We start from the raw sequence: 25,609 nt of genomic DNA, 5'->3' as shown, positions 1-25,609 counted from the left end.
AGATGGTTAAGGTCAGGGTGCTTGTCAGTATGCAAGGTTCATGATCAATGTGAAATTATATTCACAATCAAGTTTTTAAAAAAGGGTGAGACATGGTCAGAACATTAGTAATCAAGGTCAGCTTCCAGGTCAATTTCAAAGTTAATCTAAGGTCACTTCAAGGGGATAATCATCAGGATAACCAGTGTTTGAAGGACAAGACTGGGGTCAAGTAATTCAAGGTTAAAATTAGTGACACAGTGTGAGACATTGGCAAGATGAGCAGAGACAGGATAATATGGTCTATTTTAAGGCCAACTTCAAGCTAATCAAACACAAGGGTAAGTTCAGCATTCACTGTGGTTAACATGTCAGCATCAGGTTGAAGGTCAATTTTAAGGAGAAGTCCAAGTTTATTTCAAGGATGTGATGAACATTAGTGTGTCATTTAGAGGCAAGTTCAAACTCAAAATAGGGTAATTCATAAGGCACATGATATTCACAGAGTAACTGGATCAGGGTAAAGTCAAGGTCATTTCAAAGCCATGGTGGGTTGAGATCAGGTTCATGGTAAAGGTCCAGTTTGAGGTAAAGTACAAGGTCAACTTAAAATTAGGGTGAGGCATGGTCAGAATCAGGATAAAGGTCATTTCAGGGTCAAGTTCAAAGTCAGACAAGGTCAGAATGAGTTTTAAGGTTATTTCAAGGCCAGGAAGTGTCAAAGTCAATGTGAAGTCCAGGAAGACCTTCAGGATCATGATGAAGTTAAGCTGATCATCAAAGTCAAGTTCCATGTTCAAGGTCGGATTGGGGGCAAAATCATGGGTCTTTAAAGTATCTGGCTGAGCATCGGGGTCTGGGTTACGATTAGTGAAATGAGATAAACAGCAAGATGCATTCACCTCAACAGCAAGATCTTATTGCGAGTTTGAAGCGATTAAGATGAGTCTAATTACTGGTAAGCTCAGTCTCAATCATTCAATTAACGTAATTCCTGATTGCATGTTAGTGTACACTGAAATGGCCATAAGCAGTGCTACATACATTCATCTCTATAGCATTCTTACTGTGAGTAGGGTAAATTAGCATGAATCTAATTAGTGCTATTGGAAAGCTTTAGTATTAACACAAACAAGCTCAGTCTCAGACATTCTTCTCAAAGATAAAATCTTACAGCTGGTTAGTGTTAACTAACATAAACATGAGTAACACAACACATCATTAATCTCAAAGACATATTCTTACTGAGAGGTAAGAAAAATTAGGATCAGTCTGAATAGGAGTTTGGATTAAGAACTCTTCCTGTTAGTGCAACAAACTCTGTCCAGGATTCCTCATAGCTTGTTAGAATAATGTGAGACGAAAGTAAGCACAGTATTGTATTTCACATTCATAGTGTGAGACAGCATAGGGATGAAACTAAGGAGTACTACTGAAATGAATTTGGATTAGTGCAACAAATTCATTTTCATTTTTCTCAAAAGTAACTTATTGTTAGAGCTAACTGAGATGAATGTTAACACAGCAACAAACATTCATCTCAATTCACATTCTTACTGGGAGGTAAGGCAAATTTAAATTAACCTAAGGAGTATTACTGAAAAAAAATCCTTACTGCTTGTTGAAGCAAATGGACTTGTTTCTTTCAAAAGCTCATGCTTATGCTCAATCTAAGAAGAATATGGAAAAAGATACTATATTAGTGCAGAGTTCAGTCCGTGCCATTATTTCTTACTGTGTATAAACCAAATTTAGATGAACATAGTGTGTACGTATACAATTTACGTATACACAATGAAATCAAGATCAGCCTGGGCTGATGGGATATTAGACTGGTTAGTCTCAGGTTGGAGAGTAAGTTTGTCAAAGTAGGGTTCAATGTTAACTTCAAAGTCAGAATTATGGTTAAGGTCAGATTTAAGGTCATTTCAAAGGGGCTATGTTTAGGATAGGAGTCAAGGTCAGTTTAAGATCAAGTTTAAAACTAGGGTGAGCTATGACTGGGATCGGGGCCACTTATAAGGTTACATTCAAGCTTATCTCAAGATACAGATTAACGTCAGGAAGATCATCAGTTTTAGGATGATGGTTGAGAGAAACATGATCAGAGAGGAACAGTAGCCAGGTTTGTGGAGGTGAGTATCACACAGGGTCCATAAACCATGGCTCAGTCACTGGGCCCCTCAGTCACTGGGCTCAGTCTCTGAGGACTCTGCTTCTCTAGAAGCCAAACACAACACCAATTAGACCCAGCTCAGGAAGTGGGACCAGAGATTAAAGCCCTACACCACTAGCCATGGTAGAACTGTAGTCATGAGTGTCTAAGAATGGTATTTTTTAATGCATGAAGTATGAGCCAAGAGCAGGCACAAGAAAAGAAACCAACTGAGGAGCCTTAGAAGTGGAAATGTAGAAAAGCATGGCAAAGTACAATCGAAGAGCTAAGTCAACAGGGCACTTCTATAAAACCTATACCCAACACACTGACTGAAACACTACTATTTTATAAAATTGGTTCTAGATGGCATCTATTCAGTTCTAGTTGGTGGGTTAAATATGCTGGAATAAAGGGCCCCTGTTGCCAAATCTTCCTCTCCTGTGAAAAATCAGAAATCCAGAACTATGTAATATCTGAGTACTAGCAACTAGGCCAATTAAAAAACAAACAAACAAAAAGAAACCAACACAAAAGCTAAGTTAAACTCATAGGCTGTGGGTGGTCCATAGGTCACCAGCAATTTGTGGTTGTTCCTCTAAAGGGCCAATGTGTTCTCCACTCAGGGTCCCCATCCCTTCAATACTGTGATTAAAAACAAAAAACAGAAAACAAACTAGGAATAGGTAACGCAGGGCTGGATTTGAGGCTTTCTGCCTCAAAGCACCACCACATGCCCAGTTATGGAGGGCTGTTTTGCTTGATAAAGCATGGTTATGATTAGCTAACATGGTGTCTACTGAGCCAGTGGTATGGAAGAAGGAAAAATGACAGGGCAAAGGCAGATGATCTTTGCTCTCGTTACATTTTATTGGCATCACGTTCATTCTTTACAGAAGAACTTGGCCTACACCCTAGAATGTAGACCTTTGGAAAAGGGGGAAGTGCTCTGTTAAGCAAGCTATAGTGCAGGAGAAGATCCTAGAGAGGGGGCAGAAGTTCCAGGATTCCACACCAAAGAAACAGGTTAATTAATAATGGGCAATATTGGGGAGTCAGTGGAGAAAAGGAGAAGGTTTGCTAACCTAAGGATACCACAACCCTGACAGGAGTGCCTTCTAGAACAAAGGTAAAATCACTAGGACAGATCTGTTAGGATATTCCTTTTCCTCTTTTAAGCAGGATGCTGATCTAATAGGGGAGTTTCAAAGTGTGGAGCAGGAAAAAAAAGGGGGGTGGGGAATGAGAATTTTAACAGCCGTTTATCTACTGCACAAACCACCGTATTATGCAAATCAACCTTTTGGAAAATTTAGATACAGAAGGAAACTAGACAGTTTTCCCCCTGGAGAGATGAAAGGCTTTTTGGCTCTTAAGTCTTTGAAAAAAGGCGTACATAATTCTTGTGTCTACTGTACAGAATACTGCCTCTAGCTGGATTTCTGAATTCTGAGTTGCTAACACTCCGCAATCCAGACAGGGTTCAACCCTCCATCTTACACTCCTGCATTACAGGACTTAAACACATAATCCAAGAATTTCTTACACTAATTTATACATTTTTAATTGGTTGCATATATTAACATGTACTATAAGATTCTTTTCTAAGAAGCATTACATAATAAATGGATACTGTAAAAAGATCTGATTAGTTAAAAGTAACAAGCATTAACAGATACATACAAAACTCAGCTTGATCAGACTGGGTGTGAGCCTGTAATGAAGCATGGGGCACCAGCCTTCCCAAGTGGTAGCCTTCACAGGAGGGGGGGTGGGGATGGGGTAAAAAGACCACAAGACCGTTAAAAAAAAAATCAGATAACTAATTAGACACAGATTAACTGTAAACAGTTCTCTCTCCCTGGTGGATAAAAAGAATAAGCTTCGGATGCCAACTCTACGCCAGAATGATGTCTACAGCTGGCCCATCCTGCGGCCATACGACGGCTGATGTGGTGGGTGGGAAGACCCTGATGGGGCCATCCCAGGCCTGGGCTGGAGTCTGCCTGGGCTGTGTCAGGTGTGTGTGTGTGTGGGGGGGGGAGTATGGGGGGGTGAGTGTATTTGGTGGGATTTCTTTTGGCAACTGGATCCAGAGAAATCACATTATATTTTTTTTAGAAGAGGAGAGGGGGTTTGTGTTGGAAGGCCTAAGTGTGTTCTTGGTTTGTGAAGGACTCTGTGCTCTGCTCTCACTGCTCATTCAGCAACTGCAGCTTTCTGCCGAGGCCTTGGCCCGGTCATTCTTATCCAGTTTGATGGGTTCAGGAAATTCATTGTACAGCTCCACCTCCGTTTCCTGGGCAGGGAGAGAGAGAGAAAGGTTTGTCACTCAGGGTACAGGGGAATTCCTGTGTGCAGGTCTGGCCTGCAGTAGCACACTTCCACACTGTGCTCCTGAGCACAATGGGTAGGAGCAGGGACAGACCTAGCAGTGAAGGAAGGGCTCTTGCAGAAGGTACTCAACCCTCAAAGACCAAGCAAGAAGAAGACAGGTTTTGTAATAATTCCAGGACAGTGTGAAGAGATAAGTTAAGCAGGAATAGTAGCAATTGACACTGAGCAGTCAGGACAGAAGCTGACTCATTCTCTACATCAGATCACAGGGGTGGCTGGTTGGCTCAGTTGGTTAGAGCTCAGTTCTCAACACCAAGGTTGCTGGTTCGATTCCCACATGGGCCAGTGGTCTGCATCCTCCGCAACTAGATGGAAAACAACGGCTTGACTTGGAGCTGAGCTGCGCCCTCCACGACTAGATTGAAAACAACTTGACTTGTTGCTGATGGGTCCTGGAAAAACACACTGTTCCCCAATATTCTCCAATCAATCAACCAATCAATAAGAAATAAGTAAATAAATAAATCAGACCACAATGTGGTGGCCTAAGGACCATAGCTACCTCACAGATGCTTTCAGTATGGTCCATATAGTCACCAACACTTAAAAAGAAGTTATACTTTACATGGCCTGGATTTTTGGCAACTCTTAGCATTTCCACAAGGCAAACAGTATGCTGAAAATGAGTGCTAGCTGTCTCTCAATCCCAAAATAGTCCCCAATTTCCCTATATGCCACTAATTTTTCTGGATTTAGGGTCTATTTTCTTTTTTCTTTTTCATCCAAAGGTTTAGGAGAGTTTTGTCTCCAAATGCTGCATGCTTAGAAACCAGTTGTGGATGAATTTTATCATCATCTGTGGTGAGAGATCACAGGAGGTGGACTGTGGTCAGTTTAGTGGGACTTTTGCTGAATTAACATTTTCCCAGTGACGAGGTTTCTACTTCGTGGTATAGGAAAATAATTTGTCATTTAAACACTAAGTACTCATGTGCCGGGAACTGTTCTAAGATTTGGAGATAAAGCAGGGAATGTTTCTTCTATTCATTAAAAGTTCTCTAGGAATTAGGGAAACCAGTTCAGGGATGCTGCAGATGCCTGATCATTGCACTGTATACCATAAGCTGAAGCTGAATAATAATGAATGTCAACTATAATCATATACATATATGTATGTGTATATATACACACACACATATATATATATATTTACAAGAAGAGGAGTACAGCATAAGGAATAGAGACAGTAGAAATGTCATGGCTGCATGCGATGTCAGAGGGGTAGAAGATTGGGGGAGAGGGGTTATCATTTTGTGAGGGGTATAAATGATAAATGTCTAACTATTACAGTGTGTTGTACACATGAAACTAAAAAAAAAGTTCTCTAGGAGAAATTATTCCATTCACAATAGCTATATATAAAAGTGAAGACCTCTGTGAAAACATGGATGGACTAAGAGGGTATTATGCTAAGTGAAATAAATCCGACAGATAAATCCATGTGATCTCACTTATACAAAGAATCTAAAAAACAAAAGAACAAAACAGAAACTGACTCATACAGATACAGAAACATTGTGATGGTTGCCAGAGGGGAGAGGGGTTGGGGAGCTGGGTGAAAAAGGTGGAGGGATTAAGAAGTACAAATTGGTAGTTATAAAATAGTCATGGAGATGTAAAGTATAGCATAGGGACTATAATTAATAATGCTGCAACTGTGTATAGTGCCATGTGGGTACTTGACTAATTGGGGGGATCACTGCATAAATTATATAAATGTCCACCCAATACGCTGCATACCTGGAACTAACACAAAATAATACTGAAAGTCAACTGTAATTGAAAAAAAATATTTTTTTTAAAGGGTAAAAACCTCTAGGAATACTTAAAAAAATTAGCTTCCCCCAGTCTTTAGTAATCACTTATCTATTCTCTGTTTTGCCTATTTTGGACATTTGCCTATTTTAATAGATTTGCCTATTTTGAACATCTGATTTGATGGATGTTTGTTTGGGTTGTTTCTACTTCTTGGCTATTATGAATGTTATGAACATTCATATACAAGTTTTGTGTAAACATATTTTCATTTCTCTTGGGTATATACTTAGAAAAATTGTTGGGTCTTATGGTAACTCTTATGTTTAACTTTATGAGGAACTGCCGGTTTTCCAAAGTGGCTGCACCATTTTACATTCCCACCCACACCTAGGAATACATTTAATACGAAAGGCAAGGAATCTGAAAAATTATAAAATCTTACTGAAGGATGTAACAGAAGACCTAAAATAATAGCTATTATAGACTGAATGTTTGTATCCCTCTAAAATTCATATGTTGATATTCAAACTCCCAGTGTGATTGGTATTTGAATTAAGAAAGTAATTAAGGTTAAAATGAGGTCATAAGGGTTGGGCCCTGATCTGACAGCATTAGTATGTCCTTTTAAGACTAGAGAGCTAGCAGGTTTTCTTTCTCTCCTCTTTCCCCACCTCTGCACGTTCCCACAGAGGAAAGGCCACGTGACGACACAGGAAGAAGGCAGCAGTATACAAGTGAGGAAGGAAAAATGAATTTGCTGGCACCCTGATTATGGACTTCTGGCCTCCAGAACAGAGAGAAAATAAACTTCTGTGTTTAAGCCACCCCCGTCTGTGGTATTTTATGGCACCTAGAGGATAGTAATACAATAACTATAATGCAATTCCAATCAGAATCTCAAGGTTTTATTTCAGGGGAGGGTGAGGAAGAAATAAGGCGGGACTAAAATAAAATCTCTAGGTCTTAAGTCTAAATGGAAAATGCACCAATTAAAAAATAGCCAATTAAAAAAAAAGAATAAGAAAAAAATATGTATATGAACAGGACTAGTGAGGGGAGAGGGAGATTTGCCTTATCAGAAGTCAGATCATACGATAAAGGCAGTAAAACCAAGACGGTCCAGGCAGGGCATTCGTAAGTCGCCAGAAAAGATATAGGGGAGACCAGACATAGATCCCAATACACACAAACATTTAATATAACAAAGGTAATGTTTCAACCCAGTAGGGCAAATGGTTTAACAACTAGCTAATATCTGAAACAACTGGTTATCCTTTTGAACAAAAAAGGTGAGTCCCTATTTCCGGCCATAAGCCAAAATAAATTCCAGCTGAATTAGTCAACAAAGATATAATCTAGACATAGGAAACCTAGAAATTGAAAATGACATAGCCGACTAAAAAATTACTTTTTTCTTACAGCCAAAGAATATCTATCTTATCTATCTTATCCTATCTATCCTATCCATCTATACATCTATCTGTTCTAATCTAATCCAGTCCATGTAATCTAATCTATCTATCCATCCATCCATCCATCCAGACAGCAGAGTTGGAAAAATCACTTGCAATACAGGTGAAGTTAATTTCCATTCACAAAAAGCTCATGAGAACTGACAGGTACCCAGGCAAGTGCTTATATACTGGTTATCTGCAGTAGAGAAAACCCAAAGATTGGCAGTGTCAGCGGAGTTACAGATGATGCCTGCCACTTACTGTTAGGGAGGTAAGAGAAAAAAAGACCTGCGATGCTGGTGGGAACTGAAGTGTTACTGCCCTTGCGGAAAACGCTCTGGCACTATCTCTTAAAAATACACATACCTTTCAAAAATCTTAAAAAAAAAAAATTCCTTCTTTGCGAAAAAAAATACACATACCTTTCAATCTAACAATATTACTCCTGGGAGGCTAGCTTGAAGAAATAAAAGCATTATAATAAGGCTATAGGGAAAGCAATATTTGGAAAGAAAAACTCCAACAGTGATGGCAGGGAATTGGTGGAAAACAACTCCCCAAACATATTTATATTTACATGCAATTAGGTGCACTTTTGGAAAAACACACTAGGTTATTAATTGGTGAGAGGGTGGGTTAAAGGCGGGGAAAGAGGGAGGCAAAAGGCCTTACAGCTGCATCCTTGCCAGTTCCTTCCCACTGTATCAGTGTTTCTCAGAGGGGGCTCTCCTGGCATTTTGGGTGGACCAATTCTTCACTGGGTAGGGCTGTCCCTTTTCATTATGGAACACTCAGTGCAGCCCCCAGTCCTTGGAACAACCCATTCCAAATATGTCCCTGCCCACAGTCCAGATGCCCTGCCCTGCTGAGAATTGCTGCCTTCTGTATAGACACTGCTATCTGGAGCGAACAGAACCCACCTGGCCCTTTACAACCTCTACGTTCCCCCACAAATGTCCTCTGCATCCCTGACGTGCATCTCACCTCTGACACCCATTCCCGTATCTGACCACCACAGACCACTAACAATGCCTCATGACTTGTCTTAACTCACTGGCCCTAACAGAACTGCTAAATCTAAAATACCTCCCACTCTCACATGCCAACAAGTACCTTTTTTTCTGTGAACTGTTGAGTAAACAACACAAGAAAGAAAATACAGGAAAACTTTATTCAAGGAATATAATTCCTGAGCTTCTAGTTAACATTTCTGGTGGTCAAATATAGCCACTTATGAAAACAAGTGTCTCATTTAATCTGCACAACCACCGTGCAAAGTCAGAATTCTCATCTTACAGACAAGGGGATGGAAGCTCACATATGATTAAAAAAACTAGATCTAATGATGGCTAGCAGAACTAGGATTCGAATTTGAGTTTATCCCCTCCATACACAGGAGCAGTGTGACCAGGGGCCTCCTAGTATCCTGATCTCCTAACAGCATGCCAAGAGAGGAGGAACATGCCCAGTCAAACAAGGGTAGCCTCAGCTAAAGTTGTCACTGCCCCTGCTTCGTGTAGGTTATGCACTAACAAGTAGAATTTTTAGAAGCTTTAGCAGAATGTATAATTACCTTTCCAGGTAAATATACAAGATTTTCTGGCTACACAGAAAAGAATCAGCTAAGAAACAAGATTAAGAACAAGTAAGCCAGGCAGAGGCTGGGTCAATGGTCAATCACCAGAGGGAGCCAGACAGTTGCTAGAGACCCACCTGTTTAAGTGCATTCCGTGCAATTGTCTGGAACGCCTGCTCCACATTGATGGCCTCCTTGGCACTGGTCTCGAAGTAGGGAATGTTGTTTTTGCTGTAGCACCAGGCCTGTGCTCGCTTCGTGGCCACCTGGAAGAGGAAGCAGGGTGCATGTGTGCTCATAATAGAAGCAGCTAGCACTGACTCAACACTTCCCAGAAAGGATCATTGTCCCTAGTCTACAGTTGAGTTAGCAGATTTCAGGAATGAAGGTGGGTGGGGAGGGAGAGAGACCTACAGACCTGTCCAAGGTCACCCTGCTCGTTACGTATAATATAGCTAGAATCAAACCCAAAGCCCATTCTCTGTCTACATCCCACAGCTTCAGACTCTTAGCTAACACATAAAAGCAGCTTGTGAAGGGAATAAGAAGCCCACCCAGGCAGAAATGAATCATCTCTGCTGAGACTTCAGAGGTCCCAGCACAGGAAATGCTTGACAGCTTGATCTTAAGGATTGCAGTTCCTTCCCCACTACTGCTCATTTTACATCACCTGTGCCACACACCCAAGTGCCACAGAATTCTGCAGCTCTCCACACCACCCTTGCCTCTCATATCCTAATTCCTTCCCTAACCCCAACCCATTTTCAGTCCTTTAGGAAAGGGAGAAAAAGAGAGTCTGTGTTCCAAAGAGGAATGCTTTTTGAGAGTAAACCAGAACAATTTTACTCAAAGCTCAAAGCAATCTTCTGCACCCATGAATATCCATCCAGGCAGGTCCTTGAGGCATTGGGAGAGTACTTGAGAACAACAAAATGTAGAAAAGAAAACAACTTTTCTTTTTTTTGTTTTCTTTTTGAAAAGAAAACAACTTCTTTTCAAGTGTAGAAAGGCAACTCAAGATCAGAGGGCAAAGGCAATGGCCCAAAGTGACATGAAGCTGGGGGCAGCATGGGGATTTAAACCAGATCTCCTGGGCACTGGTCCTCAAAGGCAGCTGACCTGAAGGTCGTTCACACTCCCACATGCACTTTCTAGAGCTATTCCGGGCTCAGCACAGAACCCTTCAAATTTACGTGGCACCTTAGAAACAGGTGTCTCTAGTAGGAGAAAAAAATAGCAATGGGACCACTAGAAAGTCACCATTTCCCAAGCTCCTCCCGGATGCCAGAGCTTTCACGTGCATTGTTATCTGACCCAGAGTGTTCTTGTTATATGAGTGAAGACTCAGATTCTGAACAATATTCCCAAATTAAGAGTGCATGAGCCAAGTTTTGAATTCAATTCTGCCTTTAAATCTAAAAGATCAAATGCAGAACACCACATATCCTCAAGTCAAATTATTTAACTGGGATGGACCAAGAGGAGTGACCAATACAGGCAGCTCCACGGAGCAGACTTGTTGCTTTGCTGGCATGACTTCAAAGGGAACACCACTGCAGACTTCACTGTCCCTGTTTTGCCACAGGGGAAGCCAAGATGGTATGCCTTTACCAGGTTAGAGAGCAAAGCCCCACTCCAAGGGCCGGGCAGGTAACTTGTTAGTTATGCCTTCCCCTTCCCCCACCATGGGGGCACAAGACATACTGGGCATGTCCTTTAGGCATGTGGCTTTATACCAAACAGCACTTGTCACCCCAAACTTAGCTGTCACTTTTAAAACAAGGCCGTTACTATGATTCAATAGCCATAACCTACACGAGGTTAGGTTCATAAGCCTCCACATTTATGATTCCCACCATTTTTTAGTACTTACTTGTCTGTTTTCAAGGTCAATCTTGTTTCCTAACACCACAAAGGGGAAGTTTTCAGGATCCCGAGGACTGGCCTGGATGAGAAACTCATCTCTCCAACTATCAAGGGTTTTGAACGTGTTGGGGGCAGTCACGTCAAATACCAGAACGCAGCAGTCTGCGCCTCTGTAGAAGGCTACACCAAGAGACTGGAATCGTTCCTGTCCTGCAGTGTCCCAGATCTGTGAGAGACAAAACATTTATTCCTTGGGGTCAGAGGACCAGGTGTGGCAGGATTCCGAAGGAAAAGGGATAATTACAGTGCCACCAGAGACAAGCAAATTCAGAATTCAGGAAACAGATTTCAACACCACCATATACAAAACAGCCCTGACAATAACGCATGAATGAGTGTGTGTGTCTATGAGGGGTGACATTGAGTTTGAACTTGGGAGTGCTAGAAAAATTTTTTTTAATTTGACCCATGTGGTGGTCACAATGGTAGATACTTATGTAAAATTTACACTATAAACTTAACATTTATGTACTCTGGGAACTTTCTGGGAGTGATTACTCACTGAATTGTATATATAAACCTATGCATTTCACCTAAAAAATTTTTAGTTTACTTAAAAAAAAAATCAGTGTTTTATTTATAGTATACCTCAATTAAAAAACAAAGAAAAAGTCCTGACAGAGAGATAAAGGAAAAGACAGAGAACATTGTAGAGCATAGATGAAAGTCAGCTTTTACTCAAAAGAACACCAGATACTAGTGACCAGCTCAAAGAACTTGACACCAGTCACTGCCATGCTGGATTGGATTTCTTTACTGCCCCAGGTCCCTAACAAGGCCACCCTGGAGAGATGACTAGTGTTCTGAGGAATGTCCCACACCCCCAAGCAAGGCACCAGGTTCAGGAGAGTGCCTGAAAGAGCATGCAGTTATTTCTCGCTGACAGGAGTCTTCAACTGATGCATCTACTGTCTGTTTGCAGGAAGACCACTTAGCTTCAGAATATGAGAACTTGGACCATTCTCATAACCGAAATAAATTCCACCTTTATGTCCAAAACACCAGCCAATTCTCCCAAAAGCCCAGGGTTCAGACCAAAATGGAGTATGGACTGGGGCACTAGAGTTTTATATCCAGAACCAGATTTTGCAGGACAGTCAAGTTCTTCTGTGAAGGCCTCTCAGGTAGTCAGTCCTATCTCCCTGTTATTCAAAACACTTGGGGAACATGTCAACTGCACCCAGGCCACAGACTAAGCTCCCAGTTCAGGTAGGATGAGCCTCATTACATAAAATGAGGGTATGATGCTTGGTTGGAGTAAGTAAATATGCACAAAGGCAAAAAAGTAGGACAGGACATTATTATGGGATCTTTCTAAGGTAAACAAAGTTTATGATATTCTAAACACAATACCTCCCAATATGTTCTTCAGAAGGAGTCCTAAAACATAATATGCAATTCCAGACAGCTGGTTTACTCTTGGGAACAGGCTCAAATGACACAGTGGCAAAACAGGAGCAGAACCAGGACTTAAAACACTATCTAGAAGGCTGCAAATGGCAGCACTAAAACCCCTCAGAGATGCTTCAATAAAGAAACATAACAACACAGGCTGAGTTCTCACAGATCATCCAAAAATATCCCAGGTGAATGGATGGCATGTTGGAAGGGGCAACGGTGGTAACCAGGATTAGTCCTGGGCAGACAGCACACTTCAACTTTCTGTCTAATAATAATTCCCAGGAGCCCAAGGGTTGCTCCTATGAGGGCAGCTCTGAGAAGCACACCTCAGCCTTTTCCTCTGATGCGTGTGGCCCTCCACAATCAGTAGTACATGACAATGTGGTCGACTGGACTCTCAGCCACACCTCTAGGAGCAGGGAGCCTGATCTTAGCAGCCCACTCCATTCCCAGGCAACTCCAACCAATACACACACTACTCACTCTAGGAAGACCTTTTCTAAAATAGGACATGTCCTATCGGCTGTGGAGGTTGGCCCTGATTGCAGGAATGGAGTTAGGAGGCTGTCATGAATGTCTGCACATGGCATATGAGTGCTCAAACCACTGGGTAAAGGAAGTAGCCACTCAAACAGAATGAGAAGAACGTGATGATGGCTTAGATATAAGGATAAAGGGCAATAAAGACAAACTCAAATTGAATTATTCTACCTGCCTCTCAGCAGAGTAGGGAAATAAATGCTGCCTGCTCCAAATATAATAAGCAAAGTTCATCAATTTGGCAAAACAGGATCTCTATTGATAGGAGATAACCAGGAGAGGGACTGCTGGTGATATTCGCCTTTGTGGTTTTCTGCTTTTTCATTGTTCCACACTGAACATGTATCTCTTGGAGTGGAAAAAGTGAGCCTTTTCTCATAAAGGGGGACCGAGGTGGAGGGGAAATAAAGAACGTGGTCATACAATAAGTAAAGTAGAAAGAGACAATTACTCCTATAAAGAAAAAGTAGAAAAGAAAAATTTAAATCTGGGCTTGGACAAATTTAAAAAAATATCTTTCATTAGAGAAATAACATTGTTACTATGTAATTTGGATAAGCAAAAGCAAACAAAACAAGCAAAACTCAAATACTTGACATCTTCCCAGAGACCATCTTCACTAGCTCATGTCTTTTTCTGGGTACCCACATTGTAGGGTTTTACATAGCTGAAACCTTGTGGCACACGTCACTCCATACTCTCTCCTATCACTCCTCTCTGCCCTTCAAAACACTACAACATACATCCCAGCAATAGCTCGTATCTTTATTGTTCCTCAACAAACTCAGAAAATAAACTCAGTGAACAACTTGATTCCTGTTTTTTACAAAAATATTGCCGCCAATTTTCCATAATTGTAAATAACTCAATAATAAACATTAACATACAGAGCCTTTTCTGTATCAGATTGCTTTTTTTAGGATAGAATCCCATGAGGAGAACTATGTAAGAATTCTTGGATGGAACAAAATGGGTAACTAGGTCTCAGATACACAGAGAAGGAAGGCAAAGTAAGGAATTAAAAAGAATAATCAAATACTTGGGGGTTATTATCAAGTTTCCAAAATTAATTTAACTTCAAACTTAGATAAGAACAGTTCTATGGCTGACTGTGATCTTTTCAATTTTTAAATATTTTAATTAAAATATTTTATTTTCTACATTCAAAATACACCTAGTACTCTAAAGTAACAAATGCTAACACTGCCATTTCAACGTCATTTAAAAAAAACAAACTGTTAATCCTTCTTCATAGCATTCCCTTTCCTTCCTCCCCAGAAGTAGATAGTTAGTGAATATTTGTCTTACATAAATAGTATGATCCTGTACATCTTTTTGCAACTTGCTTTTTTCTTTTCCCAAAGTTAACCACTATATAGTATTCCATTGCCTTAATATACTGTACTTTATTCCCTGGTCATCGAAGTTATTTTGCAGTTTTTTGTTACTATACACAAGGCTGCAATGAGCATTCTTAGTACACTTCTCTTCTTAGTGCCCAGAGGTAAATTTCCCTAGGCTACATACCTATTTCTCTAGGCTATATACCTGTACACTGAACTGCTAGACTGCACATGATTAACAATGGAGAGCAAAATGGTAGTCTCTCTAAAAAGGCTACACTAATGCATTCCTACCACCACCTTGAGAATATTCTACTCCCTATATTCTAGCCAAAACTTGATTTACTCAGCCTTTTTACTCCCATAATTGTACATTTATAGTAGTAACATGCTTCAATAACTTTAAAATATAACAAAGTACTGTTAAAATACAATAAAGTATATCTGTGCTGTACATTTCAGTAACTTTAATGAGCCATATCTGAATCTTTATTTTCTACATGATGACTCTCTTGTTTCTAAAATGTCATAATGTGATATCATTATACTTCTATTGATGACTAAATAATATTTGTTGCTATTTAGGATCAACAATTCAAATGATAAGATATACTGAAATAAGATACTTACTGAATTTTATTTTACTTTAAGTCTAGTTTTAGTTCCAGAGAAGGCAGTGCTATCTTAAAGGCTTGGACAAAGTTTTCTTTTTGTCTTATTCCAGGAAGACCACTTAACAAATAATTAAGGTTTCTTAAGTGATGCAAATGATGCCTTTGTCTGTGATATTCCCACATGAAATTATTTCCAACAGGCTTTTTGGTAAAGTTTCAATTTTGAAACTTTCTAAACAGTCATCCTTAATATAATGACAGTCATCCTTAATATAACGGTCATCCTTAATATAATGACACTTGCATAGCTTTAGCTTTTCAACATGCTATAGGCCCTCCATGTGATCAAATCTAATGCTCATGACACAAGAGTCGGTGGCATCAACCGCCTTAATCTTGTATTTTTCCAGAGGGCCAGTTGGGGGGTTGCTGTAGTCCTTCTGCCATCTCTCCTGCCCATGGCAGCGCACCATGGCCCCACAGCACAGCAGCCACTCAGACACTGCCCTGTTGAGGATAACAACCCTGATGTGTTCATAATCCATTTTTTCATAATCCATTTTATTAAACACGATTTAACCAGCCTCAGAAGTATGTGAAGTCACATGGCCATGGGAGTTTCTTTAAGCCACACAACTGCTGGAAAATTTTTCCAAACAGCATCACAAAAGGGAGAGGGAGGGAAAGAAGAAGGGAGGGATCTAGCAAGGGTCCCCTGTGCCTAAGGTGGCACTAGCCTGTCCAATCAGCCTTTTGAATTTGTTACTGCCTGAAGTCAAGCCACTGGACGTTAAGGTTTCTTTTGAGAGTTGCCTGTTGAACTCTGCCCAGTCGTCTGTCGACTGGATACTATTATGCATTATCAACATTGTTTTCTTGTTCTATGGTTTTTGTTATTTGGGAATCTTGTTGTTCAGATGTTTAATTTAATGTGATTTACTATCAATCTTTAACTGTTTATGATTTTTACTTTCTCTACTTTAAAAGCTGAAGGTAAAAAAAACTATTTTCATTTTTAAAGTTTTCATTTTGTACTTTCGCCATTTAGATCTTGAACCCTCTGGGTACTCCTCACCTAAACAGAAAGCCACTGGTCCAGCCTTGTTTACTGTTAACTCCTCCATCCCTTAGTCTTCTTCCAAGTCAGCTCTCTATCCAGTGTCTATCTTGGTATGCCCTGTTTCTGTGTCCTATTCCCTGATCTGTTTATCTCTGTGACAATATCATACCATTTAAATTACTATGGCTTCATAATAAGTTGCCTTTAAATTTAAATTTTTCATGCAAAGTTGACTCCATCTAATGTTTAATATCGATTGATTTCTAGCTTCTTCCAGAACAATGTAGGAAATTTTTATAAACCCACAACAGTCATTAATCCTCCCCTACACATTAAAATACACAGTTCCAATCCTCATTTCCTTATACTAGTTTGGAAGTTACATGCTCTTATATTAGGATTATAATTCTAAAAATAGATATATGCATAATAATCTCGTGCTGGCCCGGTGGCTCAGGTGGTTGGAACACCATGCTCCTAACACCGAGGTCGCTGGTTCCATTCCCACATGGGTCAGTGAGCTGCACCCTCTACAGCTACGATTATGAACAACGGCTCTTCCTGGAGCCGGGCTACCGTGTTTAGGCAGGAGCAGCTGGTGGCCAACATGAGTGGCCGGCAGCCAGAGTGACCTGCTGAGCGGCTAACTGCCAACCGACTGCCTCAGCCCCGGCTGCATTCTCTACAGCTAAGGTTGTGAACAACGGCTCATAATACCAGCACGGGCCAGGGAGCTAGCTGTGTCATACACAACCAGACTGAGAAACAACGGCTTGAACCAGAGTGTGTGTGCGTGTGGGAGGGGCAGAAGAAGGGGAAGAAAAAAACAGTTTATCTCAGTTTAGCTTATGTCAGACCTTTCCAAATGAAATCACTTTCCTTCTGCCTCAAGTACATACTTTAGAATTTTTGCCACTTGAACTTAAGGATGTATGCTTTCATTCTTGGAGGATTATTTTCAGTAGGGACACAATACTATGCTGACAGTCTGAGAATACATTACATTGCCTGTTGATTTTCATTGTTACCATTGACAGTAAACCTCATTATTGCTCCATTCAAGGTCATCTTTTTCCTCTGGCTGCTTTCAAATTTGTCTTTTCTTTTTTCAATTTCATTATGATTCAGGTAGATTTTTTATTTGTCCTTCATGGAATTTGGGCTTCCTGAATCTCTGCAATGGTGCCACAGCAGTTCTGGAAAATTCTTGGCAAATATCTTTCATCTACTTCTATCTTCTGAGATTGATTAAAAATAGGCCCAACCTTCTCACTGAATCCTGTGTTTATCTCTCTTTAATATTTTCCACTATTTTTCGTCCTTTCAGCCCTTTTCTCATGTATCTTACCTGCTGCTAAAAATACTGGTTACTGTATTTCACTTATACAAGTTCTATTAACCTAGTTTCTTTTCTGAAGATATATGATTGCCTTACTTTTTTAAATATAAAAACATACTCTAAAATTACCATTTCCACTGGTTCTTGTCTTGTTTTCTTATTTGGATTATCTTTCATCATAAGCTGCTAAAAGTCCTTGAAAAACATGTGAGGATTCCTCAAGATCTAGGATGACAGTGCCTTTGTCCAAAGATGATGGGTTTTCATTTACTTCTAGTCTTTTAAATTGGCTGCAAAAGCACAAGGCCAGCCTTTTGCTTCAACCTCTCAGAAACCTATGCTCATTCCCACTCTTTCCAGACTCCACTCAGTGCCCTGTGGTTCTTCAGACGGTGCTCACTGCAGAAGTGCAACACTCCAGGGTTCCAGCTTACTAGTGTGTGTGGGGGGCTTTAGTATAATGCCCCCAACCCAGGAGGGGCTAGGCTCTGACTTCCAAATCAGCCCACAAGACTATCAAAACAATAGCTTGCTTCCACAGGTCTGTTTCTCCTTGTACAGGAAGCAACTTTTAATCTGGCTGGTACACATGCAAAATCTTCAGGTGGTACTTTACCTCAGCACCCGGAAGGTATTCCATTCCCTTCTGCCTTCTGTTGATGCTGAGAACTCATCCGTCTAACGAATGTTCCTTTATAAGCAATCTGTCTTTTCTCTCTAGTTGCTTTTGTGATTTTGCTTTCTGGTGTTCTGCAATTTTGAGTTTTCTTTGAGGTAATTTGTTCAGCTCTTACAGTTTACTGTTTTCTTCAGCTGTGTTTAACCTGCAGTTTAACTGTTCATTTAGTTTATTTCAATGACTATTTTTTCACTTCTTAAAGTTTTAAGTTTTCCATATCCTCATTTTTATAGTATCCCTTTCCATTATGGTTTCTACTCCTTTTTCAAGTCTCCGGTCATTGTGAAATTTTTTGTGGTACACTATTTCCTCATGTGGCTATGAGCTCATATTCTGTCCAGGAGTTGTAAGTGTCCCTACAAAGTCGTCTTAATCTTTGTTTTTGCCAGGAGTGACAGGGATTTATGTTAAATTCTTCCAGACAAAGACTCGTGTGCAGAGTATACGCTCAGAATCCATACATGAGCATAGTGGGATTCTCTAACAAGGAGGCACAGCCCCAAGCCTATACTTCACACACAAGCTTTGCCACTTCCTTTGGTTGAGGTATTTGATCCGTCTTCACATCTTTCCAAGGCCCTAGACAAGTATGTGTGCGCATGTGTGTCTAAGGGGATGCTCAGTTCTAGCTCCTCCACCTGGTGGTCACATATCTTCTCTGATGATTGATAAAACTCTACAGTCCCGGTTATAAATTTGCAAATAACACGGCAGGAGTCCCTGAGCTTATCACTAGCTTTCAGTTCCCTCTTCTTTCCTGTAATGTGGAAATTTCTCAAGCTTGGCCTCCTTAGTAATTTTTTGAATGTCTCTATGTGCATGTGGCGGGGAGGTGAGGAAGGGAGATCCGTATTAGTTCTGTCCTGGATGTGTGAGTCAAGGAAGTATGAAGAGTCATCCTCTGGGAGGTTGTCTCAGCTCAAGATCGACACATGTGAAAACTTCTATCTGTAACCTGTAGTAGTCAAACATTTCAGTGAGTCTAGTGCTTGCTAGTACTATATTGGGATAAAAATTTTATTTGTCTCTAGAGGCTTAGTCACCCAGGAATGTCATTTTAATATAAACACAAACAACTGCTATGGAGGTAGGTGTTTCAAAAGACAACATTTGGATTAAAAGTTGGAGACTTCAGGATAAGTGCATATGTGACAAAGGGGCCACACTAGAAGCAGAGTCACGCACAAAGACAGGTTTGTAAGAACAGCACATGATTTGGAAGAACTGGCAAGAATGAAGAATATTTTGTAGCTAGAATGTGACAACTTTCAAAAATCCATACTGAGGAATGCATATTTTATCCTAACTGTTGAAAGGGAAGACCATGGAAGATTAAGCACTAATACATGAAAAAACGAAATTGGCTTAACAGAAACACAACTTTGGTGGCTATAGATAGGATAGATTAAAAGGAGCCAGAAAAACAGGGAAACTATTTTAATGTCTGCTGTAAGAACCTAGGAGAGACACAGGTTTTTTTCTGGCCTAAAGCACTAGGTAAAGATATTAAGTGATGAATTAGACATTTTGGAGGTTGACAAATTTAGCAAACAAACAAACAAACAAACAAAACCAACAACAAAAAACAGAAAGTCCAGTTTAATTTTTAGTATGTCTCATGCTATATTTGGGACATACTTGCTGTCTTGTACTTTATCTAGCAGTTCTACCCGCAGCCAATTATCCATGAATATAACAGTGGGATTTGAAGAACAGGGAGGGAAAATGCATGGGAATTAAAAAAGGTTTACGACTGAATGCACCAACAAGGCTTGGCTGGCCAAGTTCCGACATGTGCTTACCTGCATTGTTACTAGTCTGTCATCCACCATCACCTCCTTTGTCAGAAAGTCTGCTCCTATTGTGGCTTTGTACTGATTACTGAATTTCTTGTTCACATACTGGTTCATGAGTGATGTCTTACCGACTCTGAAATTGAAGAAAAAAAATGAATATAAATCAAATAGGAAGGAAGTGAAAACTGATTCTGACATTTGCAGCTCTGAAGGAAACTGCCTGTTGTGAAGAACAGGAGCTGCCCTCACAACAGAGGGCAGCCAGCAAACTTAGCAGCATTACTCATTTGAGATTGTACTTTCTCCTGGGATAAAAATACAGGGTACAGATGTGGGCCAGATGTTAAAAACTGCTTGTAAGTTTTGGTACAGGAAACTAAGATGGTAGAACTTTTATTTTTTTCCCGTCCAGAAGGACGCCAGCAAATACCTTCTGAAAGAAGCTTCAGCAATAAGACTGCTCCACTATTCCAAAAATATATCTGCTGCCTTGGGTGTCTCTCCATTTAGTGGTTGCTATTTAGTCCAAGAAACTAACAGCAAGAGAAAGCCATTGGCTTTGAGAAACACATATGCCAGTCAGCTAACCTGCTCCTTCAGTTTCAAATCAGAAGTAGAAAAGGCACCAATATTCCACCAAACCAAAATCTACCTCAAAGTACGCTCCCTCAGTAAGAAAATTCAGCAAGAGACAATGTGTGGGGGCTGGCCCGGTGGCTCAGAAGGTTAGAGCTCTAACTCCAAAGGCTGCTGGTTCGATTACCACATGGGCCAGTGGGCTCTCAACCACAAGGTTGCCAGTTCAACTCCTCGAGTCCCGCAAGGGATGGTGAGCAGCACCCCCTGCAACTAAAATTGAACAGGGCACCTTGAAATGAGCTGCCTCCAGGACGGCTCAGTTGGTTGGAGCGCAGGCTCTTAACCACAAGGTTGCCAGTTCAATTCCTTGAATCATGCAAGGGTTGGTGGGCTCCACCCACCGCAACTAAGATTGAACACAGCACCTTGAGCTGAGCTGCCTCCCTGATGGCTCAGTTCGTTGGAGCACATCCTCTCAACCACAAGGTTGCCGGTTCGACTCCCACAAGGGATGGTGGGCTGTGCGCCCTGCAACTAGCAATGGCAACTGGACCTGGAGCTGAGCTGCACCTTCCACAACTAAGATTGAAAGGACAACAACTTGAATTGGGGGGAAAAAAAAAGTCCTGGAAGTACACACTGTTCCCCCAATAAAGTCCAGTTCCCCTTCCCCAATAAAATCTTTAAAAAAAAAAAAAAAAAAAGAGAGACAATGTGTGGTTTTTCTGGTGATGAGGTTATTGGGACAGGCTGACGATAATGCAAAAGGCTTCCTCATGGCCCGTAATATCACCTTCCTTTCCCACACAAGAACATATTCATACGCAGAGGACCTAAAAAGTACAGATGCAGCCTAAGGCAGTGTTCTCCAATCCAGGCCACCTGAATCAAAACTTCCAGGGGAGACTGGGAAATCTATGATCAATAATCAAACAAGTTATTGTTCTTTTTTTTTTAATTGGGGAAGGGGAACAGGACTTTATTGGGGTACAGTGTGTACTTCCAGGACTTCTTTTTTTCCCAAGTTGTTGTCCTTTCAATCTTAGTTGTGGAGGGTGCCATTCAGCTTCAAGTTGTCCTTTCATTCTTAGTTGTGGAGGGCGCAGCTCAGCTCCAGGTCCAGCCGCCATTGCTAGTTGCAGGGGGCGCAGCCCACCATCCCTTGCGTGAGTTGAACTGGCAACCTTGTGGTTGAGAGGACGTGCTCCAACCAACTGAGCCATCTGGGAGCTCAGGGGCAGCTCAGCTCAAGGTGCCGTGTTTAAGCTTAGTTGCAGGGGGCGGAGCCCACCATCCCTTGTGGGACTCGAGGAATTGAACTGGCAACCTTGTGGTTGAGAGCCCACTGGCCCATGTGGGAATCGAACCGGCAGCCTTCGGAGTTAGGAGCATGGAGCTCTAACTGCCTGAGCCACCGGGCCGGCCCCAAGTTACTGTTCTTTTAAGGCAAGTGTGGGTAACACAGGCCTAAAAGCAATAAGTATCTTTCAACTCTGACAGCATATCAGAATCACCAGGAGAGTGGGTGTGTGGGTGAATGTGAGAGAGAGAAAGAGAGAGACAGAGAGACAGAGACAGAGAGATACATGGGGAGGGGGGTGGGCGGGAGGAAGAGAGAGAGAGAGAGAGAGAGAGAGAGAGAGAGAGAGACAGACAGACAGACAGACAGACAGACAGAGAGACAGAGAGAAAGAGAGAAGATTTAAGTATTACCCCACTAGTCTGGGCAAATGCTAACTTTAAAAGGCTCCTCAGATGATAAAAAAAAAAAAAACCCAGCAGGGTAGAAAAATTGCTGCCCTTTTTAAAGGACGGGCAGAAAACTTTGGAATAAGATTTTTTATTTCAAAAAACCCTTATTTTATTATGATTGTTTTAAATATGTAGCCTCCAGGTTTTCACAGGGTACTTCAGAAGCCAAGTCTAAAAGAGCCTCCCACAGAATCTTAACAGCTACTAAAGAGTGAGCTATTTGGTTGTTGCAGATCACAGATTAGAATCCAGTTCTCCAGTACCAGGCTCTTTCAAATATAGACCAGAATCAGGCATAGCAAGAGGAGGATACCGCAGTGTACTCCAGAGCCACATCTGGGAGGCACAATGCCAGTGGCAACAATCTACATACACAGGACTCCCTAGATCTAACCAGCTTGGAAAAAAGAGATTTCACAAAACTACTATTAGCTGAGTTCAAATAGCCACCTTTTCCCCCAAATCATGCCAAAAATCAGGGAACAAAAGGGTTAATAAGGAATAATTCAAACTCCTGCTGCATTCCAAAACAGCAGGGAGACCTAGGGCCCTAATGCCACTGCCATTAGAGAAGGAAGTGACAAATATCAGTACAGAAGGCATGGGTTCCAAGTAGTTGAAGTTTGAATACAAACCAATTTGTTAGCTCAAATTTATGAGAAACACTTACCCAGAATCTCCTAGGATGATAACCTTCAGCAATACTTTCTTCCTAGAGGTCATTCTTCAAACTGAAAAAAGAAAGGAGAAAGCACTGTGAGTGGGATGGAGACACCAAAGTGAAGCATCTCCCTTGGCACAAACATCTAAGTACCTTGAGCCTTCCCACTGGCTATTTCGCTACCATCTAGGGGCTGTGACAGAGAGCAGTACCAGTCATTACAACTCTGGATTCCAAAGTTAGGCAAAACAGAATGGCAAAACCATCCTGCCTCTGGGAGTAGTCTGAGAGAATGGATTCTCCAGCTTGGATACAGGATCAATTTGGGTTAAAGTTCCAACTTACTCAGCTCAAATCTGCTTTTTTCAGGTCTCTGCTCAAATATCACTTCTTCAGAGAGGTGATCACTTTATCTAAAGTAGCTCACTGTTCTCTACTTGCTTTCTATTCCTTGACTCTGTCTTATTTTTGTTCAGAGCAAAGTAAGAAAACTTACCACTACTTGACACTTTTTACATATTATATTTGTCTGTTTTCTCCCTTTTCTAATAATAATCTCCATGAAGACAGTTTTATTCCCCACTGTATCTCCAGTGCCAAGTAGAGAATGATCAAATATTGGGTTAGTGCATGAATAATACTTGACTTTGAAGCTCTCAGGACCACCTTTTATCAGAAAACCTTTCAGGCAGCCTTCCCTCCCCTTGACCAGACAATACGCAAGATGCCTAATCTCTGCTTAACTGTCTTCTACAACTGGCCCCAGCATGCTCTATTTATTTATCAGGACAGTGCTCCTGTCTTACGCTCAGTCCCAGAGCCTGACTCAGTGACTTTCAGAAAATGAGCTGCTTTCAGAAAAGTAGGAGTCCTAAATCCTGGATCCCAATACGCGACTTTATCTAAAGACTGCTGGAGAAGCACTCCTCCTCAGATGCTGGAATCCCCCTGGGAAGCTTTGGTTCTCCAGAATCCAGATTTCAAGATTGAATGTGAGTGCCCTCAAAAATGGCACCTATGCCTTCCGAGAACCCCTAACTTTGGCACATTATCTTCAAGACATTGAAATAGGCAGGGTAGGAGACTATGAGTAATAAGGTAACCTCCAACTCCTGGCTTCAGTAGAACTGGGGGAAAGTGTTTCTACATAAACAGGAAGGAAATGGGTTCTATACAACCTGGTGTTATTTTTCTATAGTTTGGGGAAACAAAACAGTCAAGAATGGGTCTCAGAAAAGGTACTTTTTAGTTTCACCTTTAACTAAAGATGAACTAGCTTCCCGGAGGATGAGGCTGATAGTACTGCCTACAGTAGGAATGACTTAATCATGCACATTCTAATTCCAGAATGCCTAGATTTTTTTCTGGCTTTGCTACTTATTGTTAGCTGTGTGATCTTGGACAAGTCATTTAACCTCTGTTGGGATAGGGATACAGAGATAATAGTTCTTAAGTCGTAAGGATGATGTGAAACCTGAATGAGTAAAATGTTCAGGACAGTGATTAGAATATAGTGGTTAGTAAATGTTGGCTGCTATCATAAGGTGTGCCAAATACAGAAATGAATAAATAACAGAACACAGAGTCCAGAAGACAATGAGAGAACCAGTAGGATACAGAGCACAGGCAAGGTAATTAAGCTACACTCTGCCGTTTCCAGATGCTTGGCTGCCAACTGTTATCTTTCAAAGTGGTACTGCACCAAAAATCACAAACTGAAAGGAAATATTAGACCTAATTACTGCCCCATAGGGCAGGATTAGATAATGAGTCCTATGCTACTGAAAGTGGCATTTTCCATGTCTTCGGAAACAGTGTTGGAATGGGCCCAGATTACAGGTAGTTTACTAGGCACTTAAATCAGGCCCCATTACATACCATGAGGTGTCTCAGTGCCCAAAGCCTTGTGCCCATGGCTGGTCTATGAAGACACCATATCTCAGCTTCCCAGGATTTGTCTATAAAGCTCCCACTGGTGCTAGATAGAAAGCAGTATAAGATGAGGGGGAGTTGGGCAAAGCCCATTTCCTTTATCTTCCATCATATCTAGGTTTTTTGGTTTGTTTTCCTATAAGCAGTGAGAGATAACGGGCATACCTCAGAGATATTATGTGCCCGGTTCCAGACCACCACAATAAAGTGAATATTGCAATAAAGGGAGCCACATGAATTTTTAGGTTTCCCACAGCATATAAAAATTATGTTTTCACTATACTGTACTCTATTAAGTGTGCAATGGCATTACATCAAAAAAACCAGTGTGTACATATCTTAATTTAAATTATTTTATAGCTGAAAAATGCTAACCATCATCTGAGTCTTCAATGACTCATAATCATTTTGCTGATAGAAGGTCTTGCTTCGATGCTGATGGCTAATGACTGATGAGAGTGGTAACTGCTAAAGGTTGGGGTGGCTGTAGCAATTTATTAAAAGAGAACAACAATAAAGTTTGCTGCATCGGTTGACTCTTCCTTTCATGAACAATTTCTCTGCCGCATGTGATGCTATTGGATAGCATTTTAGCCACAGCAGAACTTCTTTCAAAATTGAAGTCGGTTCTCTCAAGCCCTGCCACTGCTATTATCAACTAAGTTTAT

The 25,609-nt window shown here is 41.0% G+C and overlaps 1 protein-coding gene and 1 pseudogene across 3 annotated transcripts in view; both read right to left on the bottom strand.

Moving 5' to 3' along the window:
* Positions 1 to 2,982: 2,982 nt before the first annotated feature.
* The window catches only part of RAB7A (RAB7A, member RAS oncogene family), a 97,818-nt gene continuing 75,191 nt past the window's right edge, over positions 2,983 to 25,609 (bottom strand). For both annotated transcript variants that reach the window (XM_081078933.1, XM_081078934.1), the window contains exons 2-6: positions 23,019 to 23,079; positions 20,024 to 20,150; positions 11,193 to 11,411; positions 9,457 to 9,585; positions 2,983 to 4,433 (exon numbers count right to left, since the gene is read on the bottom strand). In XM_081078933.1, the coding sequence (XP_080935059.1) occupies positions 4,338 to 4,433; positions 9,457 to 9,585; positions 11,193 to 11,411; positions 20,024 to 20,150; positions 23,019 to 23,071 (624 nt within the window). In that variant the 5' untranslated portion in view covers positions 23,072 to 23,079 and the 3' untranslated portion in view covers positions 2,983 to 4,337. The remainder of the gene's footprint in view (positions 4,434 to 9,456; positions 9,586 to 11,192; positions 11,412 to 20,023; positions 20,151 to 23,018; positions 23,080 to 25,609) is intronic.
* LOC308510061 (ATP synthase subunit s, mitochondrial-like) lies at positions 15,171 to 15,806 on the bottom strand (annotated as a pseudogene). The gene has a single exon. The product of its transcript is annotated as an ATP synthase subunit s, mitochondrial-like (transcript).

This window comes from Rhinolophus hipposideros, assembly GCF_964194185.1.
Source record: "Rhinolophus hipposideros genome assembly, chromosome: 17".
Classification (NCBI taxonomy): Eukaryota; Metazoa; Chordata; class Mammalia; order Chiroptera; family Rhinolophidae; genus Rhinolophus; species Rhinolophus hipposideros.
Note: the sequence above shows the minus strand (reverse complement) of the source record. Positions and strands in the feature narration are given on the sequence as shown.